The 20,439-nt window shown below is 38.0% G+C and overlaps 2 protein-coding genes and 2 long non-coding RNA genes across 5 annotated transcripts; 1 reads left to right on the top strand and 3 right to left on the bottom strand.

The window, feature by feature from the left end:
- Positions 1-284: 284 nt before the first annotated feature.
- Positions 285-2,126, top strand: LOC106954959 (uncharacterized). Its single transcript, XR_001426468.1, has 2 exons — positions 285-389; positions 1,901-2,126. It is a non-coding gene; the product is annotated as an uncharacterized LOC106954959 (long non-coding RNA).
- Positions 545-1,908, bottom strand: LOC106954958 (tripartite motif-containing protein 16-like). Of its 2 annotated transcripts, XM_015044818.1 has the most exons (5): positions 1,783-1,908; positions 1,621-1,662; positions 1,484-1,540; positions 1,274-1,413; positions 545-1,117 (listed from the first exon to the last, which is right to left on the bottom strand). In XM_015044818.1, exons 1-5 carry the CDS (start codon positions 1,832-1,834, stop codon positions 707-709), a joined length of 702 nt encoding a protein of 233 aa, XP_014900304.1. In that variant the 5' UTR covers positions 1,835-1,908; the 3' UTR covers positions 545-706. The 2 variants fall into 2 exon arrangements, with proteins under 2 accessions (XP_014900304.1, XP_014900305.1); XM_015044819.1 differs by lacking the exon at positions 1,621-1,662.
- Positions 2,127-2,762: 636 nt separating the features above from the next.
- LOC106954956 (stonustoxin subunit beta-like) lies at positions 2,763-9,476 on the bottom strand. Its single transcript, XM_015044817.1, has 5 exons — positions 9,365-9,476; positions 5,514-5,555; positions 5,367-5,429; positions 4,712-4,854; positions 2,763-3,893 (listed from the first exon to the last, which is right to left on the bottom strand). The coding sequence occupies exons 1-5, from the start codon at positions 9,411-9,413 to the stop codon at positions 3,471-3,473; spliced, it is 720 nt and encodes a 239-aa protein (XP_014900303.1). The 5' UTR covers positions 9,414-9,476; the 3' UTR covers positions 2,763-3,470.
- Positions 9,477-16,753: 7,277 nt separating this feature from the next.
- On the bottom strand, positions 16,754-20,416 carry LOC106954955 (uncharacterized). Its single transcript, XR_001426467.1, has 2 exons — positions 20,335-20,416; positions 16,754-17,300 (listed from the first exon to the last, which is right to left on the bottom strand). It is a non-coding gene; the product is annotated as an uncharacterized LOC106954955 (long non-coding RNA).
- Between the last annotated feature and the right edge of the window lie 23 nt (positions 20,417-20,439).

Genomic DNA, 20,439 nt, shown 5'->3' with positions numbered 1-20,439 from the left:
TTCCACAGCATCACACGTTGAGGGAAGATCATCTAACACATTACCCTCAGCCATCCTAGGTTGCAGGGTAACATAACCAAACGTGGCGTAGCGTCAGATTTTAGCGTTTGTAGGATTCCTGGTTTGGTAAAAGACCAGCTGGACCGTCATGTTTGTTTTGGTTGTATTTACCCAGAATGCCCTGCGCTGTTGTTCGCTTCCTACTTTTGGAGCGGTTCCTGTCCGCTTGGTGTTTCTATGCATTCGAACGGCACCAGAGTTCACTTGAACCGAACTGAGAGTGGTTGGTAGGCGGACCAGAACCCCCGAAACGAACTGGACTCTCCAGGCAAATGAACTTCAGCTTAAAGCTGAACAGGGTGTGAAAGCACCCTTAACACCACAATTAGGTATTTTCTATTAGTTCCCCTGGATTTTATTTATAGGCATCAGCATAAATGCATAACCTTCCATATTTTTATTTGGAAAACCATGAATCCAAATTAGCTTAAACGCTATAATCCGGTACAGTGGGTCAAATGCTGACATTTATTATACATGGTCTCTTTTTAAATGAAGTTTATTATCATCCATTTTCTTCCACTTTGCGCTTTATTTAATACTTTGTGTTAGTGTAGCTCATAAATCCCAATAAAATACACCAACATTCATACTTCTTCAGAGTTTAAACTTAACAGTCTCTATAAACAGCGTTAGTTTCCTGGACTCATTCTGTTTTCTGCAGTAAGGTGCATGAAGACTGAATTCCCAGCCAGAACCCTGGAAGAATCTTTTTCTCCATGGTGGTCGTGACTCGGTGCAGCAGCCTGACCTCCCGCTCCGCGCCGTCGCCGGCTACAGCGTAGAAGTTTATGATCCCGGCCGGCTGGTCGACATACATGCCGATCCTGGAGCAGAACGGGACGTCGCTGATGTCTTCGTGGTCGCAGTCGAACCAGATCTGGTAACAGCTGCCCGACCAGCACAAACCCCAGGACTGCTCGTTTTCCCCCAGGCCGCTCATCCCAGAATACGCTCTCCTCGCTGCTTGGTCGTACGAAGCGCCGACCGCCACCCAGCCAGAAAACTCAACCTCCCAGTAAGCCCTGCGCTTCCAAATGCTCTCCTTGCACAACACCTGAAAGTAACAGAATAAACTTCAGCTACATTTAGCTTATTGACCAGGAAAAACTCCTGTTAGTTCATTACTTAACAAGAATCAAACATGGAGAATCAACATTTAACTTTATACTTAGCAACCCAGAACAGCTGGAACCAACCCGTTCTGACTCACCTGGGGAGAATATTCGAATCTCTCCGGTCCGTCCAGCACAGGACAAACCTCTTTGGTTCTGCGGCAAACCTTCGACCCGCCGTCAGAAATCCACAACAGCTTATTGGCTGTTTTATTATCCAAAGTCAGATTAATCCAATCTAGACAAGAGAAAGAAAGTTACTTTGTTTTTCTTCTTACAAACAATAAAACTAAAGTTAAAAATGTTACATTTCATCAGCTCAGCTCTGCTTCTGGGCTCTGGAATATCTGGTGAATAAAATCTCTCTGCACAGGAAGACAGAAAACAGCATAAAGAACGAATCATAATAATCGTAATAGTTTCACATCTGATGGTTTTCTTTTACCTTCATTTGTTGTTTCATCCTTTTTGGATTTACTTAATTTCCCTGCAAAGCGTGAAAATAACAGCTGCTGAAATAAGATTCCTGCCCAAAATGAAATCTTAAACATGAACAAAGCAGACAAACAAAAGAAAAGGCTTTAAATCATTTTCCTGAGTTTCTTACCTGGTTTGGTTTTGTCAGGGAGGATTGCTGCAGAACTGGGTTCCCTCTGCATCTCAATCTACATCCAAACTAAATCACCAAGAGAGAGAAAGTGGTGATTGTTTGTCTTCTGGTTTAGTTCTCAGGACAGCTGATGGAGCGTTCAGGAGATGTGTTGGTTAGAGGAACGAGGGATCAGTCTGACACATGCCTGACCTGACATGCAGAGGAAGACTAATGTTGACATCCGACCTCAATGAAACATAAGAACTGAAAAGAACTTCACTGGAAGCAAGATGGAGGCAGGATGGATCAACGTTGTCAGCAGCAGCCTGTTCCGAACAAGGTGGGGACAGCGTGAACCGCCAACGCCTGCAGTGTTCGTAAAAACCATCTTCCTGCTTGTTTTTTTTTCGTAGTCACAGTTAAACACAATTTAAAGGTTCAGTCCTTTAAATTAAAAGGTTGTTGTTTTGTAGATTGATTTGATTCTAGTCTCATTATTATTTTGTATTAGTTTCTTATTTTGGTTAGATCAGTCTAGTTCAGTCCTCATTACTGATTCTAGCTTATTATATTTATTTATTGTGTCTAATTATTTTTCCTCACTACTTTAATTGTGTTTAGTGTTTTACTGTTGGATTCATCTTTTAGTTCCCTGTGTACCTTTTGCTCTCCTCAGTCAGTTTGCTCACCAGCTCAGGTCCGTTATTTTCAGCCTCCCAGTATTTCAGTGCCTCTTTCTCAGTCACTCCTTGCTGGTTCCTCCCATTTCTTCCCGTCTGTGTCTTGTACTCCTGGATCTCCTTGTTGGGTTTTTCACGTTGGACTACTTTTTGTTTCTACCTTGGCTCTCTGTTTTGAGATTTACAAAAGAATCTCATCAACTTTTCACTTCTGCTGCTCTTGCATTTGGGTCCGACTTTAAAACTGCACCTCAGGACAAAGGTGTCCTCTTTTGTTGTAGTGACCATGTTAGTAATCAGAGTAAAACAGACGTTTGGTGGTATGTGATTTATTTAAACTTTTGCATTCAAACAACATTGGAGAAAACACAATTATCTGAAACAAAACATATTGGTACCGACATAGAGCGGTTAAAAAACTCCTGATGAGTTTCTTAGTGTGTTGTTTTATGTTTCTCCCTTTACTTCTGTTTTTAAAGATTCGGCCAAGGTGCAACCATCACATCTACTATTCTATAAAAGGCTTTGAGTTTATGTGACGAAACTCCCTGCAGTATCAATAAAAACAACAAAACTATTTTTTTTTCTAACTTTCAGAGATTCTTACTAAATAAAAAAAAATAATTCACTCTGCAGTCTTTACAAAGTTGCTTCTTAAGTGTACTTTGTTCATTTTACCAGTATGTAAAATAGCATTTAACGAGAAGCATAAACCAAATATATTCTCTATGAATTGGACCCCTGGTTTTCCCAAGCAGGTTTCTTCAAACTCTATGACAAAGAAAGTGAATTTTGGACTTACTTTACAAGAAAAAATCTGCAAAAAGAGAGTAAATCTATGAATATTGAACCATAAACAGGTGAGGCTCCACTGAGTATATTTAGTTTGCTACACTTTATTTAAACAAATCTAGTTTCAAGGTTGGCAAACTTTTAAAAAAGAATAATTTCAATAAGGTTCATGCAGCAGCTCTTACTTGTCCTGAATTCGGTTTTACTCCCTGTTAGGTCTGATTTTCTGATCTACTCCTCCCTCTGCAGGATCAGGCAGTAGGAGTTTGTTCCCACCCAGAATCCTGGCAGCAGCTTCTGCTGGAAGCAGCTCCTGACCTGGTGCAAAAGTTTCACCTCCTTCCTGACTACGCCTTCCTCTTCCTCCTCTTCAACAGCGTAGAAGCTCAGTAAGCCAGCAGGCTGGTCAGCGTAAACGCCGACGGTGGCGTGATGGGGAATCCCGTTGATCTCTTCCTTCTGGCCCTGGTGCCAGACTTGGTAGCCGGAGCCGCTCCACTCCAGGCCCCAGGATTCGTGGTTCTCTCCGAAGCCGCAGGGCCCTTCGCTGTTCCTCCGTCCCGCTCGTTCAAACGCAACTCCGATCACGACCCATCCAGACGACCGCACCTCCCAGTATCCTCGGAAACCCGCGATGCCCTCCCTGCAGAGAACCTGTTGGAGAACAGAACCAGTTACATCAAATGAAGGGACTCGGCGTTCGTCGTTTCACCCGATTTTAGGTCTGAACACTAATCACATCTGCAAACATTTGAGCTGCATTTAGTTGTGTCTACTGTCTTCTACGCTTAAAGTCAGATAAACTTAGTGAGTTTTAGATTTTGAACCTAAATGTGAGTTTGTGAAAGATAAACTTACAGCAGTAAGTTGTATTAACTTTTTATTAAGAGTTGAATAAACAGAGTTTTTAGGTTTGCACTTTAAAAACTGAAAGAAGAAAAAGTCAGGAGTGGGAACTATTTCCCAGAATGCTTAGCGGTGTGTTTCTGTCTCCTGAGATGGAAGTGTGTTACGTTGATCTGACTCTTGTTCTGTTCACACTAAATGTTTCTGAGCTGAATTCATTCAGATGTTAAATAAAATTCATCATCAGATCAGAAATTTGGTTCATGTGATTTGAAACAAGAAGTTAAATTATTCTACAGTAAAATAAGTCGTTATTTTAACTTAATAAAATAACAGAGAAATGTGGCTCTTTAACTGGGTGAGGACAGTTTGTTTTTCTTGCATTTTGTGAAATAATTATTTGGTTTAAATTGCAGCATTAAGTAAAAACTCACAATTCAAGATTAATGAACTTAAAAACAAAGTTTAGACAACTTGTCTCCTGTTGTTAAATCAACTTCATGAACTTTAACTTATGAGTTAAAACCAAAACTATTTTCTTGTTGACTTAAATTAAATTTTCCAGGCAGCAGGTGGACTTTTATTTTCACGTTAAACCTTCCAATGTTTTACAGTGCATGTTTTACCTGTGGGGTGTACTCGTATCGCTCTGGTCGGTCTAACACAGGACATGTGATGTCATCAGTCATACGGGCGACTTTAGCGCCACCATCAGTGATCCACAGCATCTTATTGGCTGTTCTGTCATCCAAAGTCAGGTTGACCCAGTCTGAAACAAAGGGAACGAACAATAACTGAAATATTTCATACTACCTTCTGAATTAGTAAAAGGTCTGACTATATTTATGTGTATTTTTGTAAAGAACAGCCAATGAAAACAACTTATATTAAAAAATCACAGCTGTTTGCTTTATGCATAATGTCTGCTCAAAGCTTCTTCAGATTTAATAAATATGTTGTCTCAATTTTTTATGTAAGTTACAAGTTCAGTTAATGCTTTTTACATCAAAATAATTTATAATTCTTCTGTTTTACAATACGTAGCAAAACCTCTACCTGCAGAAACCTGACATTATTCCTCCAGTTGGATGCTGTCGTTTAAATAATATAAAAGGTAAAACAGTTTTCTCTATTATTTTGAAAGGCATCAGCTGTAATGTTTGAGTTTGCATGTATTTGGTGCAGAATGCTTCCTGTATCCAGTGCCGTTACAAGAATAAAGGCGATGGCACCGCGTTATGGGTTCCTCCTTATGTTTTTATATTTTAAACATTTTCTTACGTTTGATAAGATCAGCTCGACATTTTGGTTCTGGAATATTTGGCTCGTAGTCGGGGACCTTTGCTAAAAAAATACAGAAGAAAAAGAGAGATGAATTTGCAAAAATAGCGTTTTTTATTTTAACATCGTAACATTAACTCTGCTTACCTGTAGGTGTGTTTCCAGCTTTGGATTTCTTTGCTGAAGAAACTAAGAAACACGAAAATACAAAATAAATTCAGTCAGATCAGCCGGTGATGAGCTCATGTTCTTCAGAAGTCAGACATGCACTGTAAAACATACATCAGAAGATGGTTTAACTTGAAAATGAAAGTCCACCTGCTGCATTGAAAATACAATTTAGCTCAACTTTGATTTTAACTCAGAAATTAAAGTTCATGAAGTTGATTTAACACCAAGAGTCAAGTTGTCCAAACATTATTAAGTTAATTAATGTTGAATTGTGAGTTTTAACTTACTGCTGCAATTTAAACCAAATAATTATTTTATCGGATTTATTACCCAGTTAAAGAGCCACATTTCTCTGTTATTTTATTCACAATATCAAGTTAAAATAACTTATTTTACTGTAAAATAATTTAAATTCTTGTTTCAAATCACATGAACCAAATTTCTGATCTGATGATGAATTTTATTAAACATCTGAATGAATTCAGCTCAGAAACATTTAGTGTGAACAGACATTAGCAACTAAATGCAGCTCAGATGTTTTCCAGCGTATTTTGACTTAAAAAGTCGTATTCTTCCTCCAGGCAGTTGGTTCCAGGTGGTTAAAGATTCACCTCACATGTTTTAGCGGCTCAAAGCTCAGAGCAGATTATCAGAGGAGATGAATGATACGATTTGTTTGTACAAATCAGATAAGCCACGCAACCTGATCCAGCAACTGTGAATGTTTTGTAAATAACAACTGGAGACTTCTGGGAAATTTTCCAAAAATATCAATCCTAAATAAGCACAAGCTGCTGTAATATAAACTGTAAGTCACAATTAAATCTTCCCTTTAAGTAGGAGATGAAGTAATAGATCCTACTGTCATTACCAATACTTTGATCTTACAGATAAATGTTTTTTTTTTTTTAATTATGTAGATCAAGATGAACCCTTAACGCTCTTAGCATTAAGTTGTCAAAACTGGCACACGTTGTTACGGAGTAACAGTTCCCACATTTAATCATCTCAGAACATTAAGTCTAGCTAAGATGAATTATTGGTATGAAATTTAAGAATGAATATGACATAATAAATCCTTCACAGTACAACGTGTCACACTTTTACAGCAGAAAGTTTGTCACATTAGGGTTGAATCTGTTTGCTGATTGGAGGCAGGAGAGGCTGGCAGGACGAACACCTGCCTGGACGCAGCAGCAGGGGATGAAAACAACACATTTAGACGTCCTCATTGCAACCCAACACCAACCTAAATGCTTGCGCCTGAACGTTGCCACCGTCTCAACTTCTATGAGACCTTTTGATCTCATTTACTGACAAGTGTCTGAGACCTTGAAGTGTTTCAGTGAGTCATGAGTGTATGTATATATACATATGTACCCATAAACCAGTAAGCCGTGTCCTCGTTATCTAAGGTGTAAATTTAGATATACCTTGTCAACATGGGAAATACAAGAGAACATGCAATTCAAGTAAGGGAGAGATGTGTTTTCTGGAAATGTCTACAAGAAAATAGTTCCTCAGGGTTTGGTTTTGGGTCCTCCATCTTTGCTTTATAATGATTAGTGGTTGAGTTCCATCCTTTATTTATTTAGATATGTTATTAGTTTCAGTTTTGCCTCATATGGTGTGCCTAAATGTAATGTGAGTTATTTATACAACTTTTCCAATAACTGACTCTCATTCAGCGGTGAATTTTCCCCAACAGATTCGTATTTTGCAGTAGTGCAGCGAAATAGCCAATCGTGTGTGTGCTAGGGAAAAAATTATAAATATTTGGCCAATCAGCATTACTCAGTACAATGTTTTTAGGGTGCACCAAAAAAAAAAAAAAAAAAAAAAGGGTTGGGGGGAGTTTTTAATTGCTATGGGGATAAATGCAAAATTCTCCATGTTGGATTTTAAAGACAGCAGATTTACTTTATCTTCTGTTGTCCACGTGTTTACTTAGTTTTAGCTGTTATATGATTATTTTTTTTCTTCTGCTGTGTAGTTTTCATTAATAGTTGATCTTTGGTGATAGTTGTGAACATTGCTGTGGAGTGGATGACGTCACGCTCGCCTGAACTCCGCCCACTCCGCCATGACAGACGTCAAAACAACCAATGCGCTCCTTTAAAGCCTGTCAAAAAACAGGCATCTGTTACCTAATATCGTTTCTATTTAGTTGATTTCACTTTAAAATGGTCACAGGGTGCTCAACGGTCGGCTGCACGAACAGACAAGGATAAAAACCAAACTTGTCATTTTACTGAACAACTTTTAATGAGGAAAGATGCGGCGGCGAAGGACAGCAGCTGTTAATCATAACGACTGTTAACCTCGGTGTCATCGCGGATTTGGAGCGAAGGCTTTTAACAAGGTAAGAAGATTAATGTTCATGTACTTTATAAGTATGATGAGAAAGATATCAAATATTGCTTCATGGAGAAGGCGCATCTAACCACTGGTAACCATGGAGACAATGCCGCACCGTCATGTAGCCTAGCATGTGAAAAACTGGTTAGCATCTCCTCTTTTGAACGTTTCGATGTTGCCCCGGTGTAAAAGGCTGTTTATGACGTTGTGACATAAATCATGTGGTGTGAATTCAGGCAAAGTCAGTAATTTGATGAACACATCAGGAGGAAAGAGGTACGGGTCGGTTTCTAAGCTAGCCGTTTCCAACTTTTGTAAACACCGCCGTCTGTGAGCCCCGACCAGGTGAGTTCAGAGACAAATTAGCTCGACTCGAACAAGTAGAAGCCACGAATAAACTGGCAAAAACAACCGAGGAAAACACTTTCCTCTGTTTCCTCTGTTCAATACTCCCGTCCCTCACTTCCGACGTCCATCTTTTTTTCCCCCGACGTCCATCATGCCGCCTCGAATGATTTAGTGACGTAGCTGCAAAGAGTCTATGGTTAGCATGATGCTAATGCTGTTCTCGATAAATGTTCCTAAGATTATTTTTTTTAATTTTTAACGATGATGATGCTCCTATCAGTTTTTGTTTATTAATAATATTGGTGAGATAATGTTAATGTTTGGCTAATTTAAAGATGTTTCTTGGTAAGATGTGTTGTTGCAAAGCGGAGCTGAAATTCTGTTTGCTGACTCAGATTTATGGACATTCATATGTGATTGTCCTGTTAAATTGCTTCCCACAGGATCTGATAACTCCTTCAGGTTTGTTTGCAATCATGTTTATTTCATCCTGTAAAAATGTGTTTTAGTTTTCTTCTGTTTGGTGCCATCAGTTGATTTTCAAAAGTTCAGTTTTGATAGGATTTAATCAATTATTTGCATATATTTACATTTATAGGAAATCATACATTAGTTTGGCATTTTTCACATTTTAAAGTCTGACTTATTGTTACTGTTGCAGTTGACAAAGATTAATGATTAAATTCTTTTTCAAAGTTACTGAACAAACCTTTTACTTCTAGCTTATTTAGCAATTTATGCTATTTTTGACCATTTAACTCCTGAACTAGAAGACTAGGGAGGGAACAATGGCATTGTAATCGACTGTACACTCAAAATATTACTATCATACAGCAAAGAGTGTTAAATCTTTTTAACAGGATGATGCTGCTGCTTGCTGCCAGGTAGTAAAACTCTTCTCCGCCCTCTCATAATGACAGGCATGAAATCGCTAATTGAATTGCTGAGCTTTACATGCAGACATAAACTCCAGTGACCCAGAAGATAATAAACCTCACAATTCATTTAATGCTGTATTAGATGAAGTAAACCTTAGTAATGATCCAAATATTTACCTGAATATTTATGTGAAGTCATGCATTGATCTTTTTACTGTATAAAATGGTGGAAAGGAAGCTCACCTTTATCTGAGTTTTGGGTTTCAGAGATGATTCTGTTGGTGGTCGGCATCTTTACAGAAGATCCTGAAGGAGACTGACTGAATTATGATGAGTTTCCTTTAGCTCGACCCTGCAGCAGCTTAATGCTGCCCATATATACCTGTAAAGGCATGCAGAGGTTAAGCAGACGGAGGCGGTTCTTACCAATAGGAAGAGGAAGGGAGGAGATTTGTGAACTAAAGAGGTTTTTTACCTTTAAAAGTTGTAGATGGAGGCAATGCTTTCACCAAGGAAGCCCCGCCTCCTTCCCTCTGCTGAACCGACGACCTCAACACACTGCACACAGATGTTGGTGTGCAAGAACACACACTACACGCCTAAACACACAACTATACACATGCATAGACTTCCATGCAAATTCTGATCCATGAATCTTGGAGGCGTTCCTGGTGTCACACATAAAGCAACGTGAGCTCCAAGTGATGTAACTAGAACTTAACAAGAACCTCATTGTGTCACTTTATCTACTACTTTAAAATATTTAAAAAACTAAATTTTTGTCTTTTAATTTAACTTTCTCTCACTGAACAGAAACAAAACTGAAGTTTTTATCTGTGGACCTAAAGAGGAACAATCTAGAGTGAACATCCAGCTTCAGTTATTACAGCTGGAAACTAGAGAACAGGATGAAATCTCTGTGTAGTGATGAACTCTGTCCTCAACATCCAGAGCCACATAAAGGCAGTTACAAAGTCAGCCTTTCATCACCTGAAGAGAAACTCAACCATATGTTTATCTTTAGTCACACTGATTACTGCAGCAGAGTCTTCACAGGTTAAAAAATCAGTCAGATCCAGAACGCTGCTGCTGGCATTCTGACTGAAACCAGGAAGACGGAGAACATCACCCGGTTCTACAGTCTACTGAGAGAGCAGACTGTAAAACACTGATGTTAGTTTATAAATCACTGAACGGCTTAAAGATCTGCTGCTGCTGTGTCAACCTTCCAGACTTCTCTGGTTCTGGCTCTGGTTCTGCTCTGCATCCAGAACCAGAACCAAGGAGCATTCAGCTTCTGTTTACCATGAATCTGGAACAAACTTCCAGAAAACTGCAAAACAGCTGAAACACCGAGTTCCTCTAAATCAAGGCTAAAAATCAGCAGAGTTACGTAAAGTGGAAAATTGATCAACATATTTGATGTGTATAAATTTGATTATGAATTTTGACAAAACTTGATGTTTATTGCTTCACGTTCTTATGATGTAAAGGCCTTTGAACGGCCATGTTGTTGAAATGTGCTGCACAAGTTAACTTGAATGATGTCAGAGATTACCACTTGGTTTTTAATACATTCTGGTGTATTAACTGTGCGAAAGTACAACACATGTCAGTTTTTACTTTAAATAATTACTCCTCTGTGTAGTTAAGTTCACCCTACATACTTTGTTTATTGATTGTAGGTTCCCGATATAAATACCTGCTTTATCATGGCATCAGTTACCAGATCCCTCGGATCATGCAGCGCGGTGAAATGAAAGGCCTGCGCCGGCCCATAAACCCGCTCTGAGCTTCGCTCTGCAGGCCGGGTGTCGGAGGTGTTTACTGTTGTTGGCCCTGAGCCCAACCTCATGGCATGCTGCTGCATCCTTCTAGTGTTCCTGCAGCAGAAGCACCAAGCAGAACATACCAGACACGTTACAGTATCAGGCCCGGTTTCTAGGAGCCTGACTGTAAGGAGCAGCGATGGGGACGGGGTCTGCGTGTGAGGGGTTCATTTCCACCCATTCATATCTCACCAGGGAGCGTGAAGTGATGACAGACCGGCAGGCGAAGCCACATGTTGACTTTGCTTTGTCCGCTTAGTAAGACGTAAGATTTTTTTGTCATTATGTTTCTAGAACGTAACGACACTGGAGTGGTACCAGTGATGTAACTGGAAGTAAAGAAAAACTTTTACTGCTTGAAAATATTTAAAAAGTGCATACACTGTAAAACATTAGAAGGTGGTTTAACTTGAAAATGAAAGTCCACCTGCTGGCTGGAAAATGACATTTAAGTCAACAAGAAAATAGTTTTGGTTTTAACTCATAAATTAAAGTTCATGAAGTTGATTTAGCAACAAGAGACAAGTTGTCTGAACTTTGTTTTTAAGTTCATTAATCTTGAATTGTGAGTTTTAACTTAATGCTGCAATTTAAACCAAATAATTATTTCACAAAATGCAAGAAAAAAAACTGTCCCAGTTAAAGAACCAAATTTCTCTGTTATTTCATTCACAATATGAAGTTAAAATAACGACTTATTTTACTGTAGAATAATTTAAATTCTTGTTTCAAATCACATGAACCAAATTTCTGATCTGATGATGAATTTTATGAAACATCTGAATGAATTCAGCTCAGAAACATTTAGTGTGAACAGATCAATGTAACACACTTCCATCTCAGGAGACAAAAACACGCCGCTAAGCATTCTGGGAAATAGTTCCCGCTCCTGTCTTTTTCTTCTTTCAGTTTTTTAAGTGCTAACCTAAAAACTCTGTTTATTCAACTCTTGGAGGTTTGGCAAAAAATGAATAAAAAGTTAAAACTGCTGCAAGTTTATCTTCCACAAACTCAAACATTTAGGGTCAAAATCTAAAACTCACCAAATTTATTTGACTTAACAAGTAGAAGACAGTAGACACAACGAAATGCAGCTCAGGTGTTTTACAGTGTACTTATGTTTCCATTTAATGTTCTCCAGCTGAGCAGAAACAAAACTGAAGTTAATTTTATTATCTGTGGACCTAAAGAGGATCGATCCAGAGCCAACGCACAGCTTCAGTAATTACAGCTGGAAACTAAACCAAAAATATAAGATTTATTTATTTTTTTTACATTGTAGAAACTCAACTTCTGTTATTTGGATCCGATCATCTTTAATGAACCAACAGTCTTTAGTTTTGTTCTGAGTGTCATTTTATTCCTTCATCCATTTTCCAGACAGTAGATTAATCTGTAAATAGATGCAGCAGCTGATCGCAGAGAACGCTTCAGATCTTCTGGGAACTGAAATCTGCCTATAAACGGGCAGGAGGAAGGAAAAACAAACCTGTTTTTCATAAAAACACACAGAACTTCTTACTAAATCCATTCAAACACATGAAGAAGACACTTTTTTTAGAATTGGGTTTAGTTTCTGTGACATCCTGAGCTGTGATTTAGAGGTTTAGGTTTGCAGCGATTCATCATCACTGCCACGCGGCGCGTTCAGACTGCATCACACGCAGCTGCTCTGGATCTTTCATTCTTCACCCTCCATGTCGGCAGCATGAAGCAGATCCACAGGATCAAGCTGGTGACAGAGGAGGAGATCCTGAGCTGGACCACATGCATGCAAATAAACAGAGGAGAGCAGGAAATACTGGGAACACTTTGACAACTCGGCTTCAGCTTCCTCTTCATTCGATAACCGTCCACAAACTCAGAAATCTGCAGAAGAAAAAACAACATTTTAGAGTATTTAGTTAAATCCTAAAGGCTTTTTCTGCTTTATGTTCTGCTCAGGGAAAACAGAATGTGTTGTTAAAAGACAATTTAAGATATTTTATTGATGTTTGGAACAAACAGAAAACAAACCCTTTCGACATTTTGTTCATTACAAATCTGTTTAATATAATTTCAGAAAATATTATCTGCTTTTTTAATCCTTAAACCTATTTCTACTGAAGACAAAGCTCCAATTAAAGATCCTGGATTCAATTATTTATTCTCATTATAAATTCTAAATTATGATATGTAGATCTTTGGAAAAACTCCTCTAAAACGTATTAAATAAAACACACGTAGTGTACAGTTATTTGAAATACATCTATAGATCTATAGTTAAACTAAAGGAATAATGAAGCAGACTTATTCAGGTGCAATAAGGAGATGGTGATAAAAAGGTTTTATCTCTGCTGCCCTCTAGTGTAGGAAGGCTGAACCACAGGAGGCGGTCATAATGAGAAAACTATTAACGTCTCTGCGGCTTTTCTTCCGGCGTGTTTTACACAATAAAATCAGATATAATAAATATTTACATCTAAGGCTGTCATGGACTTTAAAAGTCATTAAACTTTGTATTAAATCGTGTTGAGAGAATGTTTCTTTCCCATGGATGTTGCAGTCTGTTGCTTAGCAGCAGCAGAGTCAGTGTGTTAATAAATATTGTTAAATATATTGTTTAATGCTCATATCATCAATTTCTCTTTACAACTCCTGATTAAAACATATTTTGATTTTTCGACATTTCTAAACTTAAAATTGGTAGTAAATAATTTAGCTGTGATGATAACTATGGAGAGCAATTTCAGCCAAAATTAAATCAATGAATAAATAAATAAATAAATAAATAAATAGTCATTTGCATCTTTATTCCTATTTATATTTATTTACTTACACATTTATTTATTTTATTTATTTATTTATTTTATCCATTTTCCTTATTCATTTATCCTTTATCAGCTCTTTATCCTTTATCAGTGTCGCTTTTTACAAATAAAAAAGTACATGATGATACATTTATTTTTTATTTAAAGTCAACATCATAGTTGGCTAAATATAAACAATATTTAAACGTCATTTTGGGATTTTCAACGTTTTTTTAATTCAACATAACTTTATTTTTTTATTCCGACTTTAAACAATTTGAATAAGCAGGTGTAGAAAATCTGACCCAAATTAATTTATCTACAAATCGTATGTCAGAGTTATGCTGCATTTACTGCGCCTTGGAAATATGAAGCTCACACTTTTTCTCTCTTGCAGTTTGATTTTCTAAAAAAGAAATTCTAAAAAAAAACATTATATATATATATATATATATATATATATATATTAAATAAAAATGTCCTACAACATACAGGAAATAAAAGCTCAGGATTTAATATAACCACAAGATGGCGCCGTTAGACCATTCGATAAAAACAAAATATGGTCAAAGTTCCTTAAGAAAACAAAGATATTGACTAATTTCATCTCTTTTTGACTAAGATTTATTTTTATTGTGTATAAAATTTATAAAATAATACAACAAAAAGTATCCAAAGAGAAAAAGTCACTGAACAATGATGTCAGCTGGTCATTCATGTTCAGCTCATTGATCAGTTGCGTAACACCAAGCTGTTGGGTGTAAGTTTATCCATCTGATTACAAAAGAGCAGAACAACCTTCTGGTGTTTCTGAATTCATCTGAGTGAAAAGAGCAGCAGAGAGCCTCATCTTCTCTGCAAGTCAGAAAGTTTACCATAAATAGCAGCTTTCCTGCGCTGGCCGGAGGTCCAGCTGCACGGATTCCTGCAGCAAAGGCAGGAAAATCTGTTCAACAAGCTCATTTTGTTAGCTGGAATGCAAAGCTTTCATTTTCTGTCGCAAAAAGCAAATAACAAACCGTATCTGTGAGTGCCTTTGACGTTTTCTCTCTGTGAAAGTCCCCAGACATTTATACTCCCCCTTCCAATTCAATTCCCTTATCAGATTGTCGCACCGCGTTTGGAGCGGCTGGTAAACCTTTCAAATTTATTACACCAAAACTCTCAGACAACACAGTCAGACTGTCTCATGGCAGACATTACAAACAAATCTTCTTCAAGCTTGATAAGCAGTCAGTCTAAGTATTTGTTTTGTCAGACTTTATAAAAGATGAGGCGGCAGCGGTGTCAAACTCGCTTCTGTTTGGGGCCAAATCAAGATCATGAATGCTCTTAAAGGGCCNGTTGTGCCAGAATGTATTGGTAAAACCTGTTCACAATCTGTTAAAATATCAATTAATTCTAAAAATTAAATATTATTAAACATCTTTTCAGTCCCTCCAGGATTTTGTGATTCTTTGTAATAAAAATCAAAGTGTTTGTGGTACTAATTTGAAAATATTTGCAATATTTGCTCTTATTTATGACGGTAAATGTGACCTTAGATCATGGACTATAACCTGACATTAATTAAAGCTCGGGCAGCTGTTTAGTACAAGTAAGAAAGTTTTTGAGAAAAATCTGTAATAAACCCCAATTAGTGCAAAAAAGTGTGGAGATTTGTTGATTTTCATGAATTTACACGATAAATCTCAAGAAACTCGAGCGACTGATTGATATAATTTGGCAGTAAACAGATAAAAACTGCATTGATTTTATTGATAACATGATATTTAAGCTCATTTAGTGTTTCATCTAGAATCTAGACGACCACATAAAAAGCTTCGGCGGGCCGGATTTGGCCCACGGACCTTCAGTCTGACACATGTAGCATGAAGGAATAAAAGACAAAAAACTTTCCTTCAACTTCACAACATGAATTAATAAATGGTCACATTAAAAAATACTTCAAAGTTTGTAGTTTTAATGTAACTAAACGGGAATAAACTCAAAGCTTCTGCAAACTTTAGCAAGGAACCAGAGGAACAGTTTGAGTAACGGAAACAAGTCGACCTCTGCAGCTTTATTAAAATGAAAGGTAGAAAAATGAAGGCAGCTTAGCTGCACTAATGAGAAGCATTTGTAGGTGAGCGACTCCAGCTCCGGCGCAGTGTGCTCATTACAGCGGCTCGGCTTTGTTTGGTTCACAGCTGTGCAGCGCGTCTGCTTTTTTCTAAAACAAGAACTCTGCATCAGCCAGATTTCTTGCTATGCAAAGCAAATTCTCAGCGAAATTCAAGTGAAATTAATGAAAGCTCAGATTCTGGATCATCACCGACTAATCGCATTAGATGCACCGGATGCAGACCTCAGGAGAGTCGGGTTGTAAACGCAGGCCTCATGTTCCTGAACAACATACAAGTTATAATCATGAACTGAAGACTCATCACTATCATTACATTTATTCCTACACTGCAAAACCACAAAATCTTAAACTATTATGAAGATTTAGCACTAGAAATGTTTTTGTTTAGTTTCTAGTTTCTACACTGTGTTAAGACAACTTGTCTCTTGTTGTTAAATCAACTTCACGAACTTTAATTTCTGAATTAAAACCAAAATAATTTTCTCTTTGACTTAAATTGCAGCAGGTGAAGTTTCATTTTCAAGTGAAACCATCTTCAAATGTCTTACAGTGTATTACACTGGGAATATGACAAGGCTAACTTACAAGTAACTTTTCATAGGAGTTTGTTTAAAGCCACTAATTCATTAATAATCTAGATTTTCATTTCATGACAATAATTTGTTCCCATATATGAATTAATCTGCCTGTGGAAATACTGGCCTAAAACAAGCTCCTACATCTTGATGAAAAGTTAGCTTTGTCTTATTTGGAGATATTTGCACTATAAAACAGACCAGAAGTGGTCTGTTAAACTTGTTAAGTTTTGGTTTTTGCAGTGTAGCTGCTGCATGAGTTAGAAACCTTCATCATGGTTATTTTTAAAATGTGTGCTTCACCGGTTGCCACCTCGCTGTGCAAATGAGTGCACTCAGCTATGCTTTATTGAGAGAAGCCTGCAGTGAACGATCGATATCCATTCTGCTTACACACTAAATGTATGAAAAAAACAGAAGGAGCCTCTTTTCTCAGCACGAGGAGCCATAAACGATCTGACTGGATAACGTACAGCTCAACTTTGTTCAAACTGTTTCCCGTCCTCCTTCTGGTGGTTTTGGGCCGCGGCTTTCTTGTAGTCCTCGTCCACCAGCATTCCTGCACCATTCTCAGGTTCACACTTTGACCCTCGTCTCTGCTGTGGCTCCAGCTGATGCATGCACATTGCTGGTAAATCATGGGGCTGCTGGAACCGGGAGCCTAATTAAGACAGGCCCACTACTGGACCTGGACCCCCCACTGGGAGGTCAGTGGAAGAGGAGACGGACTTCTGCTGCAGGTGATATTACAGGGTGCAGAGTTACTAGCATTGGCTAGCTGACTGTTCACACCACGTCTGCTGTAAAACGGACCTCCAGATGCCCGTTCTGTCTCACAGGACCTCAGAATCACTCTGCCATCTGGGAAGTGATACAGAAGCACAAAGTTCAGTTTGTTGCCACAAGCTGCCAACACATATATTATCTCTTTTCTTTTGGATACTAAACGAATGCACAACATTCTTTTGCATGATATCAGATGCATATGACAATGCTGGAAGATTCAGCTTCAAAGATTGTTTTTGTGGAGCCATTTAATTAAGTAAAGGAGATCTTTACTTATTTCCTTGAACAGTTAGATTAGGTCTATGTTTGTTACATTTTTGCATGAAACCATTCTTAGATAATGAGATTTTAATCTGCTCAGTTTCAGTTGATCTCCTTTCAGACTGAGCCTTTTTAGGGTGTCTTGTCACTTTAAATCTAAATAAGCTGCTGCTGGCCACGCCCCCCAATTCAACATTTAGACTCCCATGTGAAAATGGCTGCCAACAGATGCACAATTATACAACCGTACATCTTTGAAAAGCAGAAGCGTAGCCTCCTGTACAACCAACAAGAAAGCAGGAAGTGGTTTCTGGATGGTAAATCAACAACAAAACACTTGTTTTCCAGCAGCCATTGTGCAGCGCATATAACGGTAAAGCCAGCTGACCAAACATGGAGGAGCTCAGCTTGGGTTGCTAGGTGACGGGCTAGGCTTTGTTGAGGTTGCTAGGTAACGGTGCAGTCCCTGCAGATTTGTGACGCTACAGTCCAGACACCTAAAAACATTAGCGCAATTATTCCTGGGGTTGTTTTCTTTTTTTGGAAGCTGTAGAAATCCAAATTGAAATACAAAAATGTGCAAAATTAGTCATAATGCATAATGGGTTTCATGACTGGTTTGTCTCTTTATTGTGCAAACTTCAGGTGTCTACGGCAGGCTGGTTTAGCATAAAATTGGCTTCATCTGGCTACCTGCAGTTACATTCTAGATATCTAAGAAATAGTTTGCAATTAGTACGATCCTCAGATCTTTTGAATTTTAGTTTACTTTATTTTCTTCTTTGATCATTTATTTTCTTACATCTTGCTATTTTGGTTTATTGTTTGTTAGTTCAGTTACTCTCATTGGTTGTGTTTTGAGATTAATATTCATTTTTGTTAATTATAAAGGTTTCCTTTCCTCTCTGTGTTTGAACTGATTCACCTGTGATTAGTTCTTCTGGTTCCTGTGTATTTTCTGTTCCCGTCTATTTAAGCCTCCTGGTTTCATTAATCCACTGGTTTCTTGCTAATCTGCTAATCTCATGCAATAATCTCCCTGTTCCAGAGTTTCCCTCTGCATTTTCTTTATTGGAAGTTTCTGTGTCATTTTTATCTCTTCATTAAAACGTTTCATCTGACGGTTTGCTGCACTTTGGTCCTCCGTTCCACACCAAACATGACTTATTCTGATAATTAAAAGGAAAAATTCAAGATGCATTCAGTTACATTTTGAAGTAAATGATGCCACCGGATTCAGGTCAAACATCCTCAGTTAAAGCTCAACACATCTCAAACTCTATGCCTTTCAAAATTACATTTTTAAATGTCTGAATTAAGAAACTATAATCCCCCAGTGCTGTCACAGTGGGAAGGAGGTGATAAGTAAATGGCAGCGGTGGACAGTTCAAGTTTCTTCTTGGTGAATTTTATTTTTGGACTTCTTAACCTCCCAGTAGCCAAAATCTTATTGGTTTTATACAGAACTGGAAACAAACCTGGGTTTCATTAGTCTGTACCACTAGAAAATATAACAGATTTATAACAAGAAGCAAGATTGGTTGTTTTTACCCTTTTTAAGCGGAATTGTCATTTGAAAACAGTTTTTTTTGTGGTTTCTAATGATCTAAAATGCTGAAGAGTGACTGAAACAAGTACAAAGGAGAGGGAATTTAATAAAGACTAAACCTTTTTACATTAGGTTTCTTTCTGAATTTCTCATAAAACCATAAAGCAACATGAAGACAAATGTGAAAGTATAAAAACCCATTTAGAATATTATGAATAAATTAGATTTTTCTCTTTTCTCCTCTTTTAATCAGGAATCAGAATCACCTGCACAACACAGGGGGCAGCGACTCCCAAATTAATGAGCAACATAAAACTTTTAGGGCACTTTACTTCAAGCTCTTGAGCCACCCCCAACAAGATGCTGCCCTGGGCAGTGAGCCACATTAAAAACGTTCAACTGTTCATGTCAAAATGACTGGAGATTTGGTGGCAGCATTTATTAAATGAACCGAACAACATTTCTGTTAGCGTCTGTGCTAGCTACTGTTATAATGTAAAAGTGCTATTTCCGTGAGCCGCCAGTAGAGGGAGCTACAGCACAACAACCTCACTGCCTCAGCTAAAACATTTGATGCTAAAAATAATGTTCTTTCAATCCAGTCACACATTAACATGACTAAGAAAATACGTAGAAAATTTAAAAACACACTAATAGGGCTTAACGTAGAAATAAACAGATCTTTACCAGGATCTGAAATGATAAAAATCCAACATTAATGTAGAAAAACGAATAAAGCCCAGATGGGAAAGTGTTTGAAAACGTAAATAACCTCCAGCTCGACCTTGGCTTCAGACTTTCTTTATGTCGTCCCCTGAAAATGTTGCATATGAAAATTTTAAGGTTGTCAGATGGATTTCTCTTCTTCTGTTACATGATGTATGCGAACATTTCGAATACGTTTAATGCATAATGAAAAAAGGCATTAAAGCTCCTACTTTTCTCATATCAAAAATTCAACAAATCCAAGCGAGAAAAGTCCCAGAAACTGGAGCCTGTTGGGTTTTTATTTGTCTGTTTGGTGGATTTTTGTGCTCATCCGTCTAAATCTGTAGCTCCCTTTTCACAGGGAGCAACGTGTCTGTTGAAGTATTGCATTTATTTGCAAAGACTTGTTGATCCAGCTCTTAATGCCAGTGTAAGGGGAGTTAATTGAAAGATTAGTCTGGCAGTTAAAGTTGACGCTCCTCTCGGTGGTTTCTGCGTTCTTCTGAAGGATTTTAAAGCCTGACAGATTTACCCAGCCTATTAAATCCTTGGTTCTGTAAATCTGCGAGACCCTTTTCACCACTACCTCACCGCATTGTCTCCTGCTCCCGCTCTGACTGCTTCTCGTCTTGAACTCCTCAAGGGCGTCATCAGTCTCTGCAGACCTCGTTGCTCACTGAAGGGTGTGGGGGGACT

Source organism: Poecilia latipinna, unplaced genomic scaffold, assembly GCF_001443285.1.
Source record: "Poecilia latipinna isolate Pla-1442-1.1 unplaced genomic scaffold, P_latipinna-1.0 Scaffold693, whole genome shotgun sequence".
Classification (NCBI taxonomy): domain Eukaryota; kingdom Metazoa; phylum Chordata; class Actinopteri; order Cyprinodontiformes; family Poeciliidae; genus Poecilia; species Poecilia latipinna.
Note: the sequence above shows the minus strand (reverse complement) of the source record. Positions and strands in the feature narration are given on the sequence as shown.

Excerpts from the sequence above, each read along its gene's own strand:
- LOC106954958 (XM_015044818.1), bottom strand. The coding sequence starts at position 1,834 with ATGCAGAGGGAACCCAGTTCTGCAGCAATCCTCCCTGACAAAACCAAA. Across the intron at positions 1,541-1,620 it reads GGATGAAACAACAAATGAAG|AGAGATTTTATTCACCAGAT; the intron begins GTAAAAGAAAAC and ends CTTCCTGTGCAG. Across the intron at positions 1,118-1,273 it reads GATTCGAATATTCTCCCCAG|GTGTTGTGCAAGGAGAGCAT; the intron begins GTGAGTCAGAAC and ends TGTTACTTTCAG.
- LOC106954956 (XM_015044817.1), bottom strand. The coding sequence starts at position 9,413 with ATGCCGACCACCAACAGAATCATCTCTGAAACCCAAAACTCAGATAAA. Across the intron at positions 4,855-5,366 it reads TCGAGCTGATCTTATCAAAC|ACTGGGTCAACCTGACTTTG; the intron begins GTAAGAAAATGT and ends CCTTTGTTTCAG. Across the intron at positions 3,894-4,711 it reads GATACGAGTACACCCCACAG|GTTCTCTGCAGGGAGGGCAT; the intron begins GTAAAACATGCA and ends GTTCTCCAACAG.